The 23,891-nt window shown below is 38.4% G+C and overlaps 2 protein-coding genes and 1 long non-coding RNA gene across 5 annotated transcripts; 2 read left to right on the forward strand and 1 right to left on the reverse strand.

Moving 5' to 3' along the window:
- Positions 1–640: 640 nt before the first annotated feature.
- Positions 641–2,461, forward strand: LOC105056956 (uncharacterized). The gene is made up of 3 exons (XR_012136931.1): positions 641–756; positions 1,678–1,862; positions 2,031–2,461. It is a non-coding gene; the product is annotated as an uncharacterized lncRNA (long non-coding RNA).
- A 1,508-nt stretch (positions 2,462–3,969) lies between these two features.
- Positions 3,970–9,622, reverse strand: LOC105056955 (geranylgeranyl transferase type-1 subunit beta). 3 transcript variants are annotated; one of them, XM_073248638.1, is made up of 13 exons: positions 9,244–9,314; positions 9,038–9,101; positions 8,743–8,926; positions 7,688–7,763; positions 7,539–7,597; positions 7,311–7,450; positions 6,292–6,347; positions 6,116–6,192; positions 5,948–5,993; positions 5,400–5,524; positions 4,716–4,783; positions 4,545–4,632; positions 3,970–4,449 (listed from the first exon to the last, which is right to left on the reverse strand). In XM_073248638.1, the coding sequence occupies exons 3-13, from the start codon at positions 8,902–8,904 to the stop codon at positions 4,297–4,299; spliced, it is 1,050 nt and encodes a 349-aa protein (XP_073104739.1). In that variant the 5' UTR covers positions 8,905–8,926; positions 9,038–9,101; positions 9,244–9,314; the 3' UTR covers positions 3,970–4,296. The 3 variants fall into 3 exon arrangements, with proteins under 3 accessions (XP_073104739.1, XP_073104740.1, XP_073104741.1); XM_073248639.1 differs by having other exon boundaries at positions 9,026–9,101; positions 9,244–9,299; XM_073248640.1 differs by lacking the exons at positions 9,038–9,101; positions 9,244–9,314 and adding an exon at positions 9,375–9,622.
- A 4,578-nt stretch (positions 9,623–14,200) lies between these two features.
- LOC105056954 (heat shock cognate 70 kDa protein 2) lies at positions 14,201–18,807 on the forward strand. The gene is made up of 2 exons (XM_010939344.4): positions 14,201–14,523; positions 16,817–18,807. Exons 1-2 carry the CDS (start codon positions 14,310–14,312, stop codon positions 18,547–18,549), a joined length of 1,947 nt encoding a protein of 648 aa, XP_010937646.1. The 5' UTR covers positions 14,201–14,309; the 3' UTR covers positions 18,550–18,807.
- The last annotated feature ends 5,084 nt before the right edge of the window (positions 18,808–23,891 follow it).

A 23,891-nucleotide genomic window follows, 5' to 3' on the forward strand; every position in this document is an offset into this window, starting at 1 on the left:
ATTTCTTATATATAGTAAATCAAGTAATTTTTTTACTCCAAAATAGATTTGAACAATTTAAGATATATAAAATATTTTTAGTTTTCTATTTAGTGGTAAAAAATTGAAGTCATTAGATAATGATAGTTTGAAAGAATATTGTCTTAATCTTGAGTGTTCTTTAAAATATAATAACTACTCTGATATTGATGGTTTAGATTTATTTTCAGAGCTAAAAATTTTAAAAGAAATTATACAAGTGGACGATAACAGTCCAATGGATATACTCAATCATATAAGACGACTCAACTCTTTTCTAAATGCATATATTACTTTTAGAATAATGTTAACAATTTCAGTAAGTGTTGCTTCGACAGGAAGAAATTTTTTAAAATTAAAATTAATAAAATCTTACTTAAGATCAACAATATCTCAAAAAAGATTAAATGAATTGATTATATTATCAATTGAAAAAAAATATTAGAGAACTTGATTATAAAAATTTGATTAAAAATTTTACATCTCAAAAGATTAAAAAAATAAAATTTTAATAAATAATTTATATAAATTTTAATTAAATAATTATATTTTAATTTTTAGCTTTAGATCTTCAATATGTTGAGCCGTCCTGCACTACCGCTCCAACGAAGGCGACTTAGGCGAGGCCAGGTACTCTTTCTGTCTCTCTCTCGATCCCGCGGCTCTCGCTTCGTATTTGGTTTCTTTACTCCTCTACCCCAACGATACGGGAAGGGAGCCCGCCGCCATCGATCCCAGGTCTGCACCCTGGTGGCACCATTCGCTCCTCTCCAAACCCTAATGTCTGAAACCGAGCAACCTCCTGCGATCTATTTCCTTTCTCGCCTTTGTTTGCCTTCTCCCCAGAACACCAACATGCTTCTGTTTGGGTTCGTTGAAATAGTTAAGATGGTGCGTGCAATTTATGGATTTTAATGAATGTTTAAATATCTTAAAGCATTTTATCGACGAGTGGTATCTTGTGCCTTAACGGTGATTTCAACTTACCTGGAATTCCTTAGTAGAAAACAACTGGTGGGTCTGTTCTGGAATATAACATGAGCTATATCTGTGTAGGGGTTTCTTAGTTTATGTCCTACTCAACCAACTCGGACGGTGCCCTTTTGGCTCTTAGAGCGGCCATGAAAGAGTAGATTTTTTTTTTTTTTTTTTGGTGTCAAAGTTGGCGACGTTGAGCTACATACAACATAATTCCGGAAATTTATGAATTTCATAGATGGCTGGTGTGCTTCATCATGTTATGCTGATGCTTCTAGGAGCTTTTCTATTTCGAACTTTGCCTTTCATGGTCAAATTGCGAGAGGATGAGCCTGTTTTACCTGAACTTGATTGGTCGGCTGCTTCCGAACGTTCGCCCGAGTTGTGTTTGTTTTAATGCCAAATCAAAATTTTCATCCACTCGTGTGATTTTACTCTCGTACATCACTTTGCATACGTGAAGGTGAACTTCTGACGTTTTTTGTTCTTTCAATTTTTCAGTGGTGGTCGAGTAAGGTGCGGCCTCATGTTAGTATGAGTTTCACTTGAGCGGTTTAATACATTTCTGGGGCAAAAAAAAAAAATCATTAGCTGTTGACATATGCTTTTTAGCATTGTTTGGGATGGCATGCTGGTTTTATTTGAAATTGTTTAAAGGTTTTATGCTTCTCTATTGAGCAGATCAAAGTGGCAGCATGGGCCGTAAGGCTGGGGGCTTGTACATAAACCCAAAAAAGTTTGGTGCTGTTGGGAAGCCTTGCATGAAGGAGATGCTAGCATTCCTTGGTTGCTTGTCTCTTAACAAGAACAATGATGATAAGTGTGTGCGACAGAAGGATCTCTTGCTTGCTTGCGTGGAGGCCCAGGTGCTTAATCCTTTGTGCTACATCGGTTTTACTTAGCTTCCACTTTGCAATTGAATGGCTCATTATAGGATGACTTCAATCTTCTATTTCTGTTTTCGCTTATGTATTTTGAAATTTAGTTTGGTGAACTCACCTCGCCATTGCTAATCCTTTCTGATTCTGTCGCAGAAAGGAAAACCCAAAAATCCTGCGAGGACCATCAATTACCACTTGCAGCGGCTTGGCAGAGACAAACATTTTTAGTTACTTAAAATGTGTTGGAATAAAAGCACAAAAAAGAGACAGTTTTGAAGTAATATGTAATTGGAATTGAAGAAAGTTACTTTTCTAGGTATTTGTTTCACCAATTTTTAATTATAATCAACTATAGAAGGATTTCTTTATTCCAATCAGGTTAAGTCCACAGAGATTCTGACCTGCCATAGCATATGGCTGCAAAAAATCAGAGGCTGAGCTGTCTGATATGGTGGGAAAGAGAATCTTGAAGTACATGTCTTTCTCTTTGTAAAGGAACCATAAACTTACTGATCAGTATGAACATTTTGAGTAAGCGCACATTTTAGATCGGAAGAATTCGGTGCATATGCCATGTTAAGATATTACAGTAATTTGCTGTGAGATGGTTTGGCATTTCGTGATGCATATGCTGGATGGAAGGCTGTGTCATAGCTCAAGTCTATACAAGTTTCATGTGATGGAATAAGACAGAAATGGAGATGTCCAAAGGTGCTCGGCATGAGTTTTTTGATGTTTAAAGTTGCTGTTAGGTGCTTGTTGTTGCTTCAATATGCCTGGAGCTTTATATTTTTTGTTTGCCTTTGTGATTTGCAAGTTGTAACTGTCTTTTGAGCTGTCATGCACCTTTGTTATTTGCAACTGTCTTTGATCTTTTATTCCTACTTTAGGCTGTTTGGGCAATGGGATCGGATGTCAGAATCAATTATTTGCGGATTACAGAGTTGTGATGGAAATTTTAGTGCGGAAAAAGGTGAGAGAGAAGAAGTGCAAGTGATTAGGGGAATCTTTGATGTCTATCATCTCCTGTAATAAGACATCTCTCAGGCTGTAGTTACTCCTAAAAACTAAGATTAATTGTTCCACCTCTCTCACTCTCGTTGTTCTTTGTTTGACCATCAACTCTCCTCATGAACCCTCTCAGAAGATCTTATCGGACCAATAAGAACATCTGTCACCCCAAATGCCCTTAGTGTAATACCATACAGAAATATACAGACACATTCATTGTAAGATGGATGATTGCGTATTTAAATGTCACCAGCCGCATTGAACTGGTTCTAATACCCGATATAGCAGCATATGAAGAGTCATAACCACATTCTGAAGCCCTGGCAGATTACTTATTTAACTGCTGCTGATATGGTGGAGCATGTATACGTTTTCAGGAAATGGCTTCCCTGGTGTGCAGGTTTTTTTTTAAGCGTGTGTAAATATCCCCAGGCCAAGCAGAGCCACTGCTTTCGCTTCCGAACTGTTTCGATCTAAAAAAAAACCCTCCCTGGCTGGTGACTCAAAACATAATTTTCAAAATTCTTGCATCTCAAAAACAAATGTTATTGAGATGTCAACGTTTTCCAAAGTATGCCTCCAGGGGCTGATCATTCTTGCTGCAACATGTTACAGTTTGAATCACGAGCATGAAACATGAATCTGCTAAACTACTTCTGTGGCTCCTCTCACAGGTGTTCTAAGGAATCATGCTGAGTTTTCTTTTTCTTTTTTTTTTTTTTTCTTTTTTTTGCCCTTTTCATTTTACTGATTGTTTTAAACAATGCAAACATTATAACCCTTTAAAAAATAAGTCAAGTATATACACCACACCATCCTGGATCACAGTCGTCTGCCCTCGAGTCCTTGCATCCACTAAAGACTACTCTCTGGGTAGTGCCCACCCACAAAATTGAAGTCCAAACTACTTTCCCGAATCAGGATTAAATAAAGTTGCGTGTCTTGCCGCCTTGCGGTTATCCTGTAGCTGATCCACTTGCTTGAAAAGTTGTCTCATGACTTTATTAATAAGGGAGTGTTCAAATAGTCAGTTATATGTTAATATGCTGCTGTTAACAATCATTGCGGGCATCCAATCACAGGTATAATTGAGTCTGCTTCAAACCACTACGTATACGCATATAGAAAAACTTACAGCAGAAATTAAAACCAACATTCATGAAATGTACCAAATAAATAATTCCTAACTCAAGTTATGCTACCAATATTCTGTCGTATTATGGAAGCCATGATTTTGTTGTTTTCAGAGCATTTTTCACGCTGGGTTGAAGGAATCCCCGTACCTAACCTCCTTAATGGAACACCTCTGAAGTAATAGCAACGCCACCGAAAGTACAGACTTGCTCTTTTTTCCTAATTAAGCAGTAACTTCCAATGGAGCAGGAAACTAATGCACCGATGCAGATGTTCAGATTCCATTACCATTTATAGCAGCGATTCCCAGTTCAACACAAAGTGGCTTGAGTCCTTCTTCCTCCAACAAACTCAGTGCAGCAAAACTGTAGTAAGAGTGATACAGGTCGGGTAGCATATTCTTTGGGAATTTCGTAAAACCACCATACTAGTGCAGGCAAAATAGAAAAAGTCAGCAAGTCCAGAAGAACCAAGCCATTCTAAAGAAGCAAATTGGCCTAACAGGAGAAGCGTCATCAGCACCTTAGACTGGCAAGAAAGCAAAAATTTACGTAAAGCACCCTTGTCGAGGAAGTGGTAGAACCCTAAGATTTTCAGGACTCCTCCAACCCTGAATGGAATGCATAGGATATCTAACATTTTAGAGATACAAAAATGTTCTAACTGAAAATTTAATGTTGCCACCTTGCTTACCAAAATGCATAACATGTATCACTGGGTTTGTTGGGCCGGCCCTGAAATCCACCATTAACTGCTTGCCTCTGTGATTGATAAATGAAAAAAAAAAAAAAAAAAAGGAAAATAGAGATCATCAACTGCTGTATCCTTTGGGTTTTCCATCACTCATTGTTATTGTCATCAAAACAATGAATAATCATTCAACACAACTCAAAAAACAGAAGGCATGCAATTCCAGAGGTGCTCAACACATGAACAATTTCTTCCAACCCTTGGTATAAAATCATAAGTATATTACCAGAAAATGATGAATTTCCTTGATTGATCAAATTCATTACACTAATTTCTGAAGGCCAAAACCCCTTTAAACAATTTGAACCACTGAGTGAGTACAATCCTCTTTAAAATAGGTTGTATGTTTAACGGTGGTTATAACATCAAATCACTCTAATGGGACTGAAAACAGACTTGTCCCATAAAGGAACCTTTTTAACACTTATTCTAATGCATAATGACTAGATGGCCTTGCCAATGTATCAGCAGAAAATTGACAGGATGCACCGGATTGCAAACATTTGACATAATGACCTAAGCTGCTGGTTATTATCACTAGACATGAGGCATCATGAGCGAAAAACAACATTGAATATCTGTTCAACTTCATTTGTCCAGAAACATGATGCTTCTAGGGAAATGTACCTGTAAGCTCCATTCCACTAGCAATGGCACATCGATGACCATGGATTTTGCAGGTTTGGAAGAAATATCAACATTAATAAAACCCATCAGCTGGAGAGCTGCAACAGCACAATAGGTCGCACCACCTGCATCACTAAGACAATGACAGATTGAGCTCTTAGTGAAGATAGTTTTACAGGTTGATTGCAAACTGTTTGGGTTTTTAAAAGTTGGAAAATAGAATGTTAAATGTTATACAGCCAAAGGGGCCTCTTAGCAAACCCCCTGAAGTTCCTTGAATCCATCCAAAGCATGGAACAACTATATATGCCTCATCACCATGGAAAACATCACTAGCAATGTCAACAAAAAAAAAAAGAAAAAAAAAAGAAAAAAAAAAGAAAAAAAAAAGAAAAAAGAAAAAAGAAAAACAACAACAACAACAAAGATAGAGAGATAGAATGAAAATGGTGATAGGGAGAAAGGGGAGAGAAGAAATCGCTGCCTGTACTAAATTAAGAGATGATCAAGGAGAACATCATAACATGAAATTAATAGGATCCACGTACCATGAGATTCTAAACCTGGTGCCAAACCAAAGCCGCCATCATATGACTGTAAGCAATAGCTAAAAGCATTAGAAGACTTGCAGCAAAATCCCATTGAGAACCAAGCTATCTATTAATTAAAAGCATGGTGCAAAAAAAAGGCATCTAGACGTTGCTCAAATTACAGACCTGGCACTGTACTATATACTCCTTAGCCTTTTCTTTATCCATTCCGGTCCAGTTATTTAGCATAAAACAAATGGCAGCTGAAAAAACCAACCATGTTTAATTATACAAGTTTCCAATAATGTAAATACAAAGAGATAAAATGAAGATAGAGGTGTGCAAAGAAAACTTTTTCTCACCAGCACAATAGACAAATCGCAGGTCTGTTTCTGCCCCAAGATGAATAGGCATGAAGCTGTCAAAGAGCAAATATAACTTCATTTTTTTCTAGTAAAAGCCAGGAAATAGGATTGACATCACTATATCAAAGTGAGCATATGCATGCACAAGACGTATAATTGGTAGAAGTTCATGAAACAATACAAATAATAGATCCATGCAAGCTGACATAAAAGGGAAGTAAAGGTGCTTTTGGCAGCAGTCTTGAATCTCAAAGGTCTAAAATGAAAGGAATCTTCCTTTGGTTGCAGATTCTCAACATGGACGCAAGCATCAAATTAGCACATAGTGAAGAATCACCAATTTTCTCTTTGATCATGCATATACAGAGAAGGATAATCGATCATTAGGATTTTTCGATAACACGCCCATAAGTTAAAATGCACATGTACAATATTAGATGAAAACCATAGTCAAAGTATGATGATTCTGTCAGTTTATTTATTTCTAAATGATAAAGGAAAAAAAAAGCACAAAAGCATGCTATGACAAAAATCACAAAACCAAAAGGAAAGAAAAAAAACATTTGTCAGTTGAGATATCTATGCAGTGTTCTAAGTGTTATGCACACTCATTGTCGTGCATGCACATACAGAAGAAATGCCCAAAAAGCATACTATGACAAGCATCTTTAAAAAAAAAAAAAATAAAGAAAAAAATAAAGAAAGAAAAGAAAAAAGGATTGTTAATTGAGGTATCTGTGGTGGTGCTCTAATTGTCATAGATTTTAATTCTCACATGTGCATGCATGTGCACAAAAGAGGTGCATAAGAAGCATACTATAACGAGAATCATATAACCAAAAAAGAGAGAGCTGAGATATCAGTTTTATACAAAATTATTATACAAATTATATATTCATTAAAAATTATTATGCCCAATCAAGCATATAGAATAGATTATCCATTTCTATTTTCTATTTTGTGATAATATAGTTATATAGGATGACGAATAAGAGAGGATGAAGATGCAAATATACCTTCCATTAGGTTGTTGAAGGTTTCGCATCGAGATCAGGATTGCCTCACAATTGAGGTTAGACAAATTGTAGCCAATCATGTTCAATATGGCAAGAGCACAATAAGTACTTGCTAGATGACTACAGTTGTGAGTTGAAACCTGTTAGAGATAAGAAATTGATAAATAGCCAAACTTGGAAATTACTACCAAGATGTTGTATTTAGCACCATACTTATTCAGTACACACCTCACCATCATTGATGGTAAATTGAGAAGATCTAGAGCCATGGAATCCATAGAATTGTCCTGAGAAAAGCAGAAACTTATTTGCATTTCCACAAATTGCAAAATGATAACAAGATAAATCCAAACAGCACAAAACTTCATATAACATACCATTATCCAAGTCAGACTTTGTACTTGGATGTGCCTGAAAGGATAAAACCCAACTGGCTATTTGATCCTTGTCAACCTAAATCAAAAGACACATTCAAAAATATATTCAGTGAACAATATTAAAAGAGATCAGGGGCCCTTAATGCTGTGCAACTGAAGCTCCAATGAGTTCCATGACTTGATGACATGAATGTGACATATGAAAACCAACAATCTGCAATAACTAGTTAATGACTTGCAGAACACTGATATGGTGGTGAGGCTAATCCTTTTTTTTTTTTTTGCCAATATTATATTTTCCCCATGTAACCACCTTAAATTTTTTTTTCTAAAAAAAATCTCCTTATCTTCTCCAATCTTTCGGTAAACACTATGGGAGTTAAGAACCATACCAAGTAAAAACATGTTTGGCTACTCCTATAAATTCTTTCTTTTCCAGTTAATCATGTCATAGAATCACAAAACTCTTGGTAGATATATCAAATATTTATAGCAAGTGCCAATTGGCAAAAGTTCCACACTCCAGAAAGGAAAAAAAAAAAAAAGAAAAGAAAAAAAAAAGCGTATCGTTGTCCTCTAACACCTTTCTGATGCAGCAATTACATATTCCTTTGGAACACATTACACGTTACCCCAAAACCACCTCTCCAGTAAACTGCTCCTGCTATGAATTTTAATGGATCCGTTCTATACCTCGTAACTCTTCTATGAACCATGTAAGAAAACAGCCTATCTTGTTACCTGTTTAACTAATTCTTTAGCCACCGTCCCAAAAATATCGTCATGTGGATGAAAATTACATCGCGAAAGCCGTTTTCCCTTTTACCTATCTTGTTCGTTTCTTTTCTGTTTATATGTGAATCCAAAAACAAGAGGAATTAAACAACGGGTCGATCTATTTCAATTGTGCACCGTGAAACGAAGAAACGAGAAGATTTGTCACATTCACGATCCACTTCCAACAAGTCCAAACTCTTCACAAGATCGTATCTTGTAGCATGAAATGAACAGAGCTAGAGAAATTTCGAAAAATTAGGACAAGAGAACACTTTTACCCGATCTAGGGCGCCGAAGATGCCGAGGCCGGAGATAACAAAATATGCGAGTGTGAGATGATTGATCTCCTGCGACTCGTAGTCGGACGGCAATCTCTCTATCATCATCTCTAGGAACAACACATGCCTCTCCCTCTCGAACTCCAACCCCTCCGGATCCATGGAAGCCGGCGGCAACCTCACACTGCAGAACACCGGATCCGCGGAACTCAACGAATGGAAAAGGCAGAGTAAAACTAGGGAAGACGTAGGGAAAATCAACGAAAAAATTAAAAAACAAGACCTTTTCCCGCACCTGAGGGAGATTGGAGGGGGAAGGCCGACGCCGGTGATGATGAGGAGGAAGGCGACGGCGGAGACTGGCGAGAGGTGGTGGCGAGGAGAGCGGGGAGGAGGTGGGCGTCAGCAAGGGCTCGGGAAGGGTTGGAAGCAAAAAAAAAAAAAAAAAAATTCCCTTTTCCTTTTTTTTTCTCTTTTTCGGAGATGTGGGAAGCAAAGCACCTGAGGGAGATCGGAGGGGAAGGCCGACACCGGTGACGATGGGGAGGAAGGTGACGGCGGAGACCGGTGGGAGGTGGTGGCGAGGAGAGCGGAGAGGAGGTCGGCAAAAAGATCTGTGGGAAGGAAAGCACCTGAGGGAGATTGGAGGGGGAAGACCGACGCCGGTGACGATGGGGAGGAAGGCAACGGTGGAGACCCGGCGGGAAGTGGCGGCAAGGAGAGCGGGGAGGAGGTGGGCGTCCGTGAGGGCTCGGGAAGTGTTCGAAGAAAAAACCAAAAAAAAAAAACAAAACGCTGCTGCTGCTGCTAGGAGGGCACTGGACTTGTGTGTTTTTGGTAAAGGGCCTCTCGTTTAATGTATTGTATAGATATAGATAGGTAGATATACAGATTCTGTCGCAGTTGGAAGCAAGGTACCTATCAGTCTCTTCTCGCGGCATCATCCGTTTAGGTCTTCCTTTCAACTGAAATCTTGAACAATATCATGGACTCTTGCGTTGCCATATGCAGCACAAAAAAAAAAAAAAAAAAAAAAAAAAAAAAAAAAAAAAAAAAAAAAATTATATACAAAATATTTTTATAATATTAGATTTATATGTAATTCAAAAAATATATTTAGATTCTTGGGACAACTCATCTAAAAATTATCGTTCAAAGATAGCTAGGTAAACTCACCAATTGGGATGGCAAAATTGACCCGATGGGATGCATCCTTTCCAAATCCGATCAAATCTGAAAAATAGAGTTTGATCGGATTTAGATTAGGATTTAGATAAAACCCAAAAATTATAGTACAGATATGGATAGGGTATGGATAGTGCTATTTTCTATCTAAATTCGAATCTAAATCCGACTTAAATCTACGGATATAGATAATATCCGAACCCATATCCGAATATATATGTTTATAATTCTGTTTTGATAATTTTATTTTGGTTGATAATATGCATAAATTTATTTTGATTATTTATATGTTTATGTTGAATTGTAATTCTATTTCTATATTTGATGTCTATAAATTTAGACTTATAAATTATTTTTATGTTGAATTGGTAATTTTTTTTGATTGATAATATCATAAAATTATTTTGATTGTTTATTTTTTTTGGGTATGGGATAGGCATGGGGCGGATATGGGTTGGATATAGAGAAATGGGTTATCCATGGGTATCTTCGAACCCATTAAGTATGGAGATGGATATCTCTTTTATTATCCGATCGGTACCGGATAGGATTTGCATATAGGATATTAAGTTCGGATTTGAGAATGGATAGTACAATATTCGATCCAAATCCTATCCATTGCCATCCCTACTCACCAAAAAGCTCAAAAAGAATTTAAGTGGCTAAATCTCCAAGACAAGTGATGAAATCAATCGCAAATTGATAATAAAAAAATTAATACAAAAAATATATAAAAATAATAAAATTATTAACAAATTATATTATTAAAAAAAATTAAGAGGCCACACAATTAACAATAGCAACGGCAATTTCACAACCTTTACTAGCAACAATTTGGAGTCATATATTCAAACATATACCTTCAAAAAATGGTCCATGCAATAGATATCCTGCTGGAAGTCTCTATAGCAAAATTAGTACTCCAATGATATCTGTATTAGTTGCTAGTTTTAGCGTTGTAAATAGACTATCAATCAGACTAAACTGTCATGACCTGCGCTTTTGGGTCCCCTGAATCATGCTGTTATTCTACCTCCTTCTTACAATAACCTGACATGTTACTGGATAATCCTTTCAACCCAGGTTCATAAAAGTGTATTTTTGATATCCATAGACGCCAATAGTTCCTATGCCGGATTCGCTTGCAGCCATAATGAGAGAATCACATTAACAACTGTAATTGACCTAACAAATCAATGCTTACAGCTGAATTTAAAAGCTTGTAGAGGTTTGAGATTAGGTGCGCCAATCCTTTGCATTGTTACGATTGGGTTAGAGGGCGGCTAAAAATCCCTTCCTGCACAAATTAGTAGATCATGGAGCACACAACACCTCTATTTAGGATTTTTTTTTTATGGATAAATATCATAAGAAAGTTGACCAACTTTTCTATTGATCAACTTACCTATATTGTTATGATTTTCTAAATGAATAAATTATTTTTTTATATAATATTTATCCATGTATGAAGGGACAGTCTTATCCACCTACGTGGATAAGTTATTTTCCCATCAATCCAGAAAAATAATTTTTTGTTGTATTCCTAATATACTCTTAACCTATAATAATAATATAATAATATATAATACTATCTTTATATAATATATATATATTATTATTGAACAATAATATTTTATTATTTTAATATAATATATGATTATAATAATATAATTGTTATAGTATAATATCTTATTTTTTATTTATAATATAATATTAATATCTTTTTTTATTATTATAATATAATATAATATAACATAATAATATATTATTTAATATATATTAATATTATGTACTATATTATAATATATATTTATTTTATTGTACATAATATAAATTATTATATTATAGTAATATATAATATATATTATCTATATTTATCAATATATATTATATAATGTTATATATTATGGCATACAAAATATAATATATTATAATTTAATATATTATGATATATAATAAAATGATAATATGAAAAATATGTATAGATTTTAGCAATTTATCTAAAAAATTAGTAATGTAAAAGAACATGGATAACAAATTATTGGCTTATTTTCTAATGTATAAAAGAATATGAGTGATACATCCAAGGACAACCCATACACCATGGCGATGGTGACCCAATGGTAGCCCGGCGTGTATCCTCATTGATGGGCACTAGAGCATTCACTGAGCTACTACACTTTGGATTTTTATGATCGCACTGAAGTCTTCTATTTTAAATATCATCTATTTCTCAACTCTATTTTTTCACTCAATAAGATCTATAATCTCAGCAAATTTCAAGATATGCTAATTGTTACTTCCTAACAAGTCGAACGTGCCTCTATGATCCTCAGGGGAAAAAATGGCACGTATTCTCTCAGACGATAGGTACTCATATTTGTCTATAAATTTTAAACTTTTCGGGACCTAGTTAAGTGAAAACGAACCTCGCATACTTTCTCTCAGGATAAACTCCATACGAATTGGATTGTCTCTTATATTGAGTACAGAGCCACTCCAACTCAATCAAAATACCTCACCTTCCTCCGGACATCTACAGAACCTCCATCTCCATCAGCTCCACCTTAAGTCCATCTCACTTCATGCTCAATTCTATTATTACATTCTCTCTGAGAGCTTAGATTTTTTTGTTTGCTTATGCGAGAAACTAATTTAGACATTAGAGGATCTATCGCTGGGAACTACTTAGCACAAGGACTTTCCTGTCTTTTGTGTTTCTGTAGGATTTGACTTGCGCGATCAATCATGGACTAAGTGCCTGCATGCCTCTCGAAGGTCTCGTTTAGCCATCCAGCGACCATTCACCCTCTCTCAGCTCAATAGTCTATTTAAATATTATCTCAAAAAAATTGTAAAAGAAAATTTAGATAATTTTTTTATTCTCAAAAAAATGTATATCTTAGGATGGAGCAAAAAGTTTGCTAGCTTTTATGTGATGGCGGATGGGGTAGACCTGGCTAGCTGATCTACTCACATTGCAACACCATTTACTAGTTCCAAAGTAACGCCTAGCCTCTTTGGTTTTGTACCTTTCACAAATACGGATGCCGCTGGATGCACTCTGTGAGACTTAAAGATCTATTTGGTTAAGGTTAATTTGATATAAAAAAATTAAGTTTATATCAAATTATTATATTTATTATAATTTTTTTAAAAAAATGATAAAAAAAATTGAGGAGCTTCATATTTATTTTTCGAAGAGAAGGTAAAACAAACACCATCGAAGAATTGATATTAGGTAAATTTTTAAATAACGATAATCGATACTTAATAAAAATATTTCTAATAAAAATGCATATGTAATCATTGAATTTATTCAGACGTCTTTCTAAATTTATTTAATAAAAATTTTTTATAAAAAAATTAAGATATAAATGACATTATATAAAGGACTATATGATTATAGTTATTATATAAAAATTAATTAAAGATGATAATATTATTTTAATATTAAAAAAATATTTTATATTAAAAAATCTAATTATAAATTTGATCATATTTTTTTATAACTTTATCTTCAATCTAATATAATTTTTTTTATAATATAACTTTTTTTAAAAAAATTATCTATTAAATATCATAATTTTTTTTTAAATAAATAATTTTTAAAAATTATTAAATTATCTTATAATCTGACATATTTCAACCAAACAAACCTTCGGAGGGAGGCAAAATTTACTAGCTCGCTTTCTACTTTAGGATTATCCCATAGTGACTTTATCACTAATTTGATGCATCACGTTTGTAAAAAATATTATATATTTTCATGAAAATCTTTAAATATAATTTTATTTATTTGGTTCAAATTATATAATCAGTCGAACCTTCCGGATAATACTATGCATGCTTATATTACTTTAAAAAGGTGTTTTTGCAACTTTTAAAGCAAAAAAAAACATTTTCTAAAAAATAAGTGTAAGAAGAATAAGTCAAAAAAATAATTAAAAATATCAAAAATCTAATTTATGACCAACCCCAAACGCGTCTCGCCGAGTGGGCGGAGTATTTAATGAATCTGGGCCCAAGTCCAGTTCAAATACAACCCATATTGCGCGTCCGTCCGCAAGACCCTTGCATGCGTTGCGTCGCATAGATTTCTAGCCTTTCACACAAGTGAGGAGAATTCGAGTGGAACTCTTCCCGCGGAAAGCCGGTTGATCTGAAACCGTCCAATATAATCGGGCGGTTACAACAAACTCCCCAACCAAGTCATGGAGGAGAACTTTCTAGAAACCCTAGATCGGGCCCTTTAAAGCTCTTATATCGCCTTCCCTCGTCCCTCTCTCGCAAAACCCTAGACGCGGAGTCAGCCTTTCGCCGCTTCCTTCCTCTCTTCCCTCCTGTTGTTCCCTTGAGCGGTTTCCGATCAGATTGAAGCAATGGCCGGGAAGGGAGAAGGTCCGGCGATCGGCATCGATCTCGGCACGACCTACTCCTGCGTCGGAGTGTGGCAGCACGATCGGGTGGAGATCATCGCCAATGACCAGGGGAATCGCACCACCCCCTCTTACGTGGCGTTCACTGACACCGAGCGTCTCATCGGCGATGCTGCCAAGAATCAGGTCGCCATGAACCCCACTAACACCGTCTTTGGTGAGTTTTTTAGCTCTTCAATCTCCTTTTCCTATAGATCCCTTGCTATTTGTCTGCAACGACGTGTGATACGGTGTTGTTCTCGTTTTTTTTCATTTTTCTCGCGTGCTTCAGGGGGAAAATTCTAATTTTTTTGATTCATGTGTGATGCTCTCGGTGTTTTTCTTAATAAAGATTTTTAAGAGAAAATTGTTTTTTTTGGCTCATATCGTGACGAGCTTGCCCTTAGGAAAAGATTTTTTTTTATTATTTTTAAGGATCTGTCTCTAAAACGTAAATCTGGTGTGGTGTTATGTTCTACCTGTCCCTTGTCATGTTTGGCATATTAGTCTCTGAAATCTCGTGCATTTGGTATATTTATTTTTACATAGAAATTCTTATAAAGTTCTTTTTCACAAATAGCTCCTTTCTCTAGCTTTCACTGACCGAACCCGAGTTAAGGTTAATCAGTCTTGCAGAAGGACAAAAATGTTCTTGTCTTTGTAACAAATGTGGCTTGGGATTTGATCTCTTCTCTCTCATTTTGCCTTTTTTTCTCGTTCAGGTCTTGGATGCTAGGGGACCATTGTTTGAGGGACATGTTGGAAAGATCGATTAATTTTGTGGGGACAAAAGTATCTAGAAGATATTAGATAAACGCCATTAGAAGCATAAAAGTGGAATATTCCATTTTCATCTCGTTAACCTGAGCGAAATAACTCGAGGGAAACAAGTTACAATATTTCAGTGATTAAAATATCAATATGCAAAAGACTGGAATTAATACAAAATAGAAAAGATTTCAGGGGCTAGTATTAGAAAAAAACACTTTTTTTTGGGGATAAAACAACATATTCTGTTTGATAGTCTGGCAGTAGATCCATTACGGGGAACATTCTAGTTTGTCAGGTGGATCGCTAACATGTGGATAGATGTGCTAACGTTCAAGTATGTTTTTCTGGGTCATGTGGATAATCTACTTTATATTTGCTGTTTATGATCTATGTGGACACAACTAATACCTCTTTAGGTTGCACACCATCTATTTTTTCCAGTTTTGTGTTTAAAAAAGACTAATATGATATTTTCAGCTATCGTTTTACAGAACATTAAAAAAATCGATTCCTATTTTTATGCTTGATTAGTTTTGTATACCTTCTTCTCCACTTGTTTAAGTTGGTGTTTATGAGTTAAAATACATATTGTGAGTGTTAAGTAGTGTTTAATGAGTTAAATACATGTGGTATTATTTAATAACTTAATCATCATGTCATTGGACAGGAGGTTCATTCGCTAAAGACTGAGCAGGAATGGTTATAGGTTGCAGAATTGGTGGAAACGTTGCTTTTTTAACTATAGAAAATAAACTAGTTTAGACGCTTTAGTGTAAGCACTTGTTGGTTGTCCATAGTCACTGATATAACCATCTATAGGCTCCATGCTTATCTAGAATTCGAATATATCAGCCTTTGTTTTACATGCTGTTGTAAAAGTTTTATCAAGGCTGTTGTGGTTTCTAAGTTTTTCTTTCTACTTGTCTCTAGCCTTAACTATTGCTAGGATTAACTGCTTTTGGGATCATCAAGATTTAGCTTGATTAAACTTGTGCTTATGTTATGTGGTTGCAACTGTTGCCCTGGTTCTCTGTTTTGGCAAATATAAGATTCACCGACGAGTTGTATTTACTGTGTTTGACTATTGTAGCTCGACATGGTGATCCAATGTAGGGGCTTTTTATTGTATGTTTTGGTTTCTTGTGTGATCTTTCTTCCCCTATCTGCTCTGCTCTAGTGGATAGTTTTGGATATTAAGTGATGCATGTGAATTTTGCATGTAAATTCTCATACTGTAGTTAAGTTTGCATGTTGTTGGTTTTTGATAGTTGCCATGTATTATGATATTAGTGTTTCTTGTGTTGTCTGATGAGCTTGTAAGTGATGTTCATCAACAGTAAAGGAATTTTGCTAGACATATCAGTGCTTATTACTAGCGACATCTTCTATTGCTATTTGCCAAATGCTAGGAAGTTGCTTATTCACTTTGCCATATTGATGTTATCATTTATGATTTAATTTATTACTTTATGAATATCAGAGCTTGTACACAGATATTGAACCTGACTACTGCGCCATGCAGTTAATTAAACTTTGCCTCTTGTATATTTTTCTAATTCTTTTATATACCCTCCCTAGCATCAGAAATAAACCCACCAATGTATGTATACTCTCTACATCATCCCTGTTCCTTTAGCATAAATTTGACTCACCAATGGCAGCACATGGAAGACCTTACATTTTCTTTGTTTGCTTTTCAGATGCCAAGCGTTTGATTGGCAGGCGATTCTCTGATGTTTCTGTTCAAAGTGATATCAAGCTCTGGCCCTTCAAGGTTGTTGCTGGCCCGGGTGACAAACCAATGATTGTCGTCCAATATAAGGGTGAGGAGAAGCAGTTTGCGGCAGAAGAAATTTCTTCTATGGTTTTGATGAAGATGAAGGAAATTGCTGAGGCCTACTTGGGTTCCACTGTTAAGAATGCTGTTGTTACTGTTCCTGCTTACTTCAACGATTCTCAGCGCCAGGCCACCAAGGATGCTGGTGTTATTTCTGGTCTCAATGTAATGAGAATCATCAATGAGCCCACAGCAGCTGCCATTGCTTATGGTCTAGATAAGAAAGCTGGAAGTGTTGGTGAGAAGAATGTTCTCATCTTTGACCTTGGTGGTGGCACTTTTGATGTCTCTCTGCTCACCATTGAAGAGGGTATTTTTGAGGTGAAGGCTACTGCTGGTGACACTCATCTTGGAGGAGAGGATTTTGATAACCGCATGGTCAACCACTTTGTTCAGGAGTTCAAGAGAAAGCACAAAAAGGACATCAGCGGTAACCCTAGGGCTCTTAGGAGGCTCAGGACATCATGTGAAAGGGCAAAAAGAACTCTCTCCTCCACTGCTCAGACGACTATAGAGATTGACTCCTTGTATGAGGGCATTGATTTCTACACCACCATTACACGGGCCCGTTTTGAAGAGCTAAACATGGACTTGTTCAGGAAGTGTATGGAGCCTGTTGAGAAATGTTTGAGAGATGCAAAAATGGACAAGAGCAGTGTCCATGATGTTGTCCTTGTTGGTGGGTCCACCAGAATTCCTAGGGTGCAGCAGCTACTGCAGGACTTCTTCAATGGGAAAGAGTTGTGCAAAAGTATCAATCCTGACGAGGCTGTTGCTTATGGTGCTGCTGTGCAGGCTGCCATCTTGAGTGGTGAGGGCAATGAGAAGGTACAGGACCTGCTACTGTTGGATGTCACTCCACTTTCTCTTGGCTTGGAGACTGCTGGTGGAGTAATGACCGTTTTGATACCAAGGAACACCACCATTCCCACCAAGAAGGAGCAGGTCTTCTCAACCTACTCTGACAACCAACCTGGTGTCCTGATTCAAGTTTATGAGGGTGAAAGAACCAGGACTAGGGATAACAATCTTCTTGGAAAATTTGAGCTCTCTGGCATTCCGCCTGCTCCTAGGGGGGTTCCACAGATTACTGTCTGCTTTGATATTGATGCTAATGGTATCCTGAATGTCTCTGCTGAGGACAAGACTACCGGGCAGAAGAACAAGATTACGATTACTAATGACAAGGGTCGTCTGAGCAAGGAGGAGATTGAGAAGATGGTGCAAGATGCTGAGAAGTATAAATCAGAGGATGAAGAGCATAAGAAGAAGGTTGAGGCTAAGAATGCTTTGGAGAACTATGCATACAACATGAGGAATACCATCAAGGACGACAAGATTGCATCAAAGCTCCCTGCTGCTGACAAGAAGAAGATCGAGGATGCAATTGAGCAGGCAATCCAGTGGCTCGACAACAACCAGTTGGCGGAAGCTGATGAGTTTGAGGACAAGATGAAGGAGCTGGAGGGCATCTGCAACCCCATCATTGCTAGGATGTATCAGGGTGCTGGCGCTGACGTGGCTGGTGGAATGGGTGATGATAGTCCCCCTGCTGGTGGCAGCGGGGCAGGTCCTAAGATCGAGGAGGTTGATTAAGCATTTTATCTTTCATGGTAGGTCTTATTTTTGGGTTCCAGGTGTTTTTCCTGGTTTGGTTTGATTGAAGAATATTCAGGACTAGTTTTTGTTAAATCCAGACTTTAGTATTATGGCCATGCCCTTTCTCGTAGTTGATGCTTTAAATTTACTTATTTTGTCGCCTTTTGATTCCATTGGCAAACAATGTACTTGGTGGTGGAAATTTTATATAAATTTTGGACCTGATAGCTCTGTCTATCTAAGTATTTCTTAGTAGCTTTGTCCATCTAATTTGTTATTTCTTAATCTGATATTTGGCTTGTTAAGTGATGCTTCCTTTATGGACCTTGTCGCACTGAAAATTTTATTACTTAGCTGCTTTGGTCATAAATCAGTTCAGTTGTTGATAGATAAGTAGATAACTGGTCAAAAATTTTATTACTTAGCTGCTTTGGTCATAATATTTTATGCTTTCTCGTGCCTCAAGGTCAGTTGCATTTGATTTATCAGTTTCTAAGTTCCCTTAGTCTATCTAAGCTTAACATTTCTGTGTCCTTTACAAGATGCCCCCTCTTAGTTTACCTCCTATGTTAGGATACTTTGGTTTCAGTCGTTCGTTCTTTTTGTGTTTGTGCTTGCCCCTTGAATGGTTACAAGTGCTTTGGCAGACTTGCATTCCATTTCTGGGCAAAAGATGACTCTGACAAATCTAGCAGTAGATTTAGCCCCAGGCGGGGAGCCATGTGGCAGCGATGATGAATTTTGGAATCTGCTCTCATAAGATCTCATGAAGATGCTTGCACTCTCTCTTAGTTACCCTGGCAGGATCCCTCCTAGGACTAGGAGGCAGGACATCAGAGTCCAGACATTACGATCACCAGAGACGTCTCGTGGTGCTGTGGCAGTCCATGTTAATGTCTGTCTTGGTTTTTCTCTGCTATGCTGGGATGTATCATTTTGATGAATGCAACGTGTGTTTCAAAGTCTCTCACAGGGCTGGGCTTTATTCCCACCTGGCTATCTTGGGATTGCCATTTGATGGATTGCTGCTCCAAAGCCTTCAGAAACAAGGCTGGCTGGGCTTCATTCGAACCAGCTGAATGAACGACCAACTTGGACGAAGGTTGCAAAGTTTGCCACGGATGATTCTCCCAAGTATGCGACCCAGATCGGTAAAACTGATGGATTATAGTTGGCCCCTTCAGGTCAGAAACTTGTAGAGACGTTATGGCTTTTGCCCTCCTGTGCTTAGTTCTTGGGTTTGAATTCCTCTAAGGTGATTCTTGGATCTTGTGGCTATTGCTCTTTGTTACATGCTGCAAGGACGGGTGTAGATGCAAGTGCATATGGTGCAGGTGGCTCAGTGGTGTGAAACACCTTTGACATTCGGCGAACATGTTAAGGTATTGGCCTATGGCCTGGTTGAATGTATGGGTTCACAGGCTCATATTTTATCAGTCATGAAATTTTAAATCAATATCCAAGAGGCCTGTTTGCAAGCATGATTATTTAAGTGAGAAAAAGGATTCAGAATGTTTTTGAGATGCAAAGTTTGAGAGCTTAAACGCTACTGAGCAGTAGTGCAGAATGATAGAATTACCTGGCATCATATGCAGCCTGTGCAACATTAATCCGGGATTTTAACTTGATGGAAATTAGTTTTTATTTTGAACCCCCGGGTCCTTTCGACCTTTCGTTTTAGGACCATTAGCAACAACAACATAATGATGCAAATGCAATTGTGATCTGACTTCTAGAAGGTTGTCAAGGCAAGCTTCTTTATAAAGCATTGTTACACTAGTCTCAAGTGTACCGATCTCAATTGGAGGAACTCAAATTCCCCTTGCCTTGCTTTTCTTCTCCCATCAACGTCCCGATGACTCAGCCATGCAACATCATCTTTGCGATACACCAAGTCAACCGTGTCGATTCCCCGACCTCCAAGGTGGCCGTCAAGATCACGTACGAAGCAATCCATTGTAGATCGGAGGGTTGAAGTTCGACGATGAATATGTGACATCATGGGTTCGGTGAACCGTACCCGTGTTGATGGCGACCGCCCAAGCCGTGGTCCTCCACCAGGGCCAACGTCGACGTCCCATCCCTGTTGTGATGACGCTTGCCCTAAAACCGCGTGGCCCCATCATGGCCATCCACTCGATGGACCTGATCCGTACGTGGTCCCCAGCCGGAGGCCGGCACAATCTTCGACACCATCGAGTTGTGGGCTCGGCCCGGTGGGCGGTCGCTTGGTCCCACCCATAATGCCCCTCATCAACTAACAGATAACTGACAAAGCGGAGCGATGGACGGATGGATCTATGGACTCTTTAAATGGGGCCCACCATAAGGTTTTCCCTTCCTTTACGCGGTAGTCCCCGCTTTGATGGAACCCCTCTCACAGCGTCATTTTCCGTTATATAATCGCCGTTATTTACCAGGGCTCCGCTTAATATTAACATACAATAACGACCAACGGTAACAATATAGCATTGTATTTCCAACGATATATTATATATATATATATATATATATATATATATATATATATATATAATATTCTCCGATCATTATTTTTTATAAATAAAATTTATTATTTTTTTATTATATATTAGTTGTATTGGAGTAAACCGACCGACCTTCATAAACCGATCGATCTCCGACACATACTGACCGACGCTCGACTCTGACCCACCAAACGAACAGACATTTCTGGAAGCGACTACCAACTATATATCGGCTGAACAGGCCGACATTGCTTTCAACCGATCGACCGAACCCTCTTTATCGACTTAGTATCGATAAGCAGTCAATATTCAGACTCTACAGACACAGACTATTTCGATCGTCGGTATTTTAGAGCTACTAACCGACAACCGATCTCCGACGCACAGTCGGCCGACTTATTCAAATATATCATAACCATCATGGACAGTTACTCCATAAATATCATGGTGTAATCAATGGGGACTAATAATCCATTACGAGATTACCGCTCTGTGATTCTACGCCGCTAAATGCGGGATCATATCCGATGATTACGATGATCTACTCTATAAAAAGGGGGTAAGGCAACAGTTTTAGTAAGTCAATTTTTATACGCTGAGCTCTGTCTTCATTCTTAGACTACTGTTGCCCAGTCTTCTCCTCTAACTTAGGCATCAGAAGATCCCCACCGGAGACAACTATGGTTAGTGCGGACTTCATTTTGTAGGTGCTCGTTCCCGGCGAACAGGCGACGAGGTGATTGGCAGCAACAGATTGGCGCGTCAGGAAGGGGGAAGACAGCGACAAGAAAGAAACTCGCAATGACGAGAACCAGAGCTCAATGATCAATGGCGACCGGCTCGGCAAGACACTCTTCCCATCGGGAAGAGGTCCCTCCTCTATCTCCGGTAGCAGAGCCCAGTTCTCCACGCCCCGTGGTTACCATAGATGCTCAGATTGCTGCGATCGTGTAATAAATGAACGTCTTTGCGGAGGCAGTCAAAAGCCTCTAACAACAGCAAACCCAGCCACCACAACCGCCGACGGAGCAACCGGTGGTGCATTCAGCGCCTTTCAGGCATAGCCACTGTCATTTGTGATGATCTCTGTCTCCTCCACCAGAGCGGCGATCTCGACTCTCTCAATGGGATGAGCAGCGGTACTCGCGACATTCTCGACGTGTTACCCACCATTCACGGTGCCTCTCTCCTTCATAGTTAGATCAAGCAAGGAAGGGAAAGCGACCGCGGACACCATCTGTCTCTAATTCATCGGGAGGATCAACCTCTGAAGTCTCCCACCATCAGCGGCTTGAAGACTACGAACGTAAGTTTGAGAAAATCGATCGCCGACTCGCCCAGCTCCAGATAGACGGTTAGAAATCATCAAATGACTTTGATTTTCATACCGTCCAACCTCTCTCCCGACTTATTTTGAACGAACTGATCCCGACTCGGTTCAAGATGCCACATGTGGAGCCCTATGATGGTTTCACTGACCCAACCGACACCCTCCTGTGCATCAGCTTTTCGGCTACACTTCGGAAAGCTGCTCGGGCCTGGTACTTTGGGCTTTGATCGGAAAGTATCCACTCCTGCAAACAGCTGGAACATTCCTTCGTGGCCCATTTCAGCACCAGCCGGAGGCCGCCATGAATCTCGGATAGTCTCTTTTCGATCAAACAAGGAGAGACCGAAACACTCCAAGATTTTGTGATCTGATTCAACGCGGCCACGCTTGAGGTGAGGGACCTCAACGAAGACATGGCCATATCGACCATGAAAAAAGTCTGAGGGGGTTCCGATTTACGTACTCACTGGATAAAATCCTCCCTCGGACGTATATTGAACTCTTAGAATGCACGTACAAATATATGCGTGCAGAAAAAGGAGCTTCTGACTGGCGCCAGACAGAAAACAAAGGTCAGAAGAAAAAGCAGAAGAAGAGTGGGGCTCCGGTCGAAACAAGTAGGCCCCCATCCAATAAGCAAGCCTCACCTTGATGATGGAGTCCGAGGCCGACACATAACAAGTATAATTCCTATACCCCTCTCTCTGCTCCTCGTGTACAGATCCTCATGGAGATCGAAGGGGCAAAATATCTACGACACCCTCCGCCGATGAAAATGAGGAATCGAGACCGAAGAAAGTATTGCCGGTTTCATCGGGACCACGGCTACGACACCAAACAATGCATCCAGCTCAAAGATAAAATAGAAACTCTGATACGATGTGGCTACCTCGAAAAATATAGGAGGAAGCCGCCGACTTAATCTCCTCCCGATTGACGACCCCAAACGACTGAGGAAGCCGTGAATAACCAACTGACCGCGGGAGTCATCAACATGATCACCAGACGGCTGGACCGGGGGGCAACTTTTGACGAAGAGTCAACGAAGTGACCAAGACTCCATGATGTAATAACCTTCTCGGAGGAAGATGCTCGGAGAATTCAAACTTCCCACGATAACGCTGTTGTTGTTTCAGCAACAATAGCGAATTATGATGTAAAAAGGATACTTATTGATAATGGAAGCTCAACTGATGTTCTGTTTTACTCGACTTTCTTTCGAATGAAATTGCTAATTGACCGACTCAAAAAAATCTCGACACCGTTAGTCGGCTTCACAAGAGATGCGATTATAGTGGAAGGAGAAATCACCCTCCCTCTAACCACTGGGATTGAACCACAACAAAGCACCGTCTTCATAATTTTTACGGTCGTCCGAGTACCCTCGCCTACAAAGCCATACTCAGAAGACTCGGACTAAATATCCTGAGAGCGATAGTCTCGACATACCACCTGTTGGTCCGATTTTCGATAAAAAATGACGTTGGAGAAATGCACGGAGATCAACAACTCACCTGACGTTG

This window comes from Elaeis guineensis, chromosome 14 (genome assembly GCF_000442705.2).
Source record: "Elaeis guineensis isolate ETL-2024a chromosome 14, EG11, whole genome shotgun sequence".
Lineage (NCBI taxonomy): Eukaryota > Viridiplantae > Streptophyta > Magnoliopsida > Arecales > Arecaceae > Elaeis > Elaeis guineensis.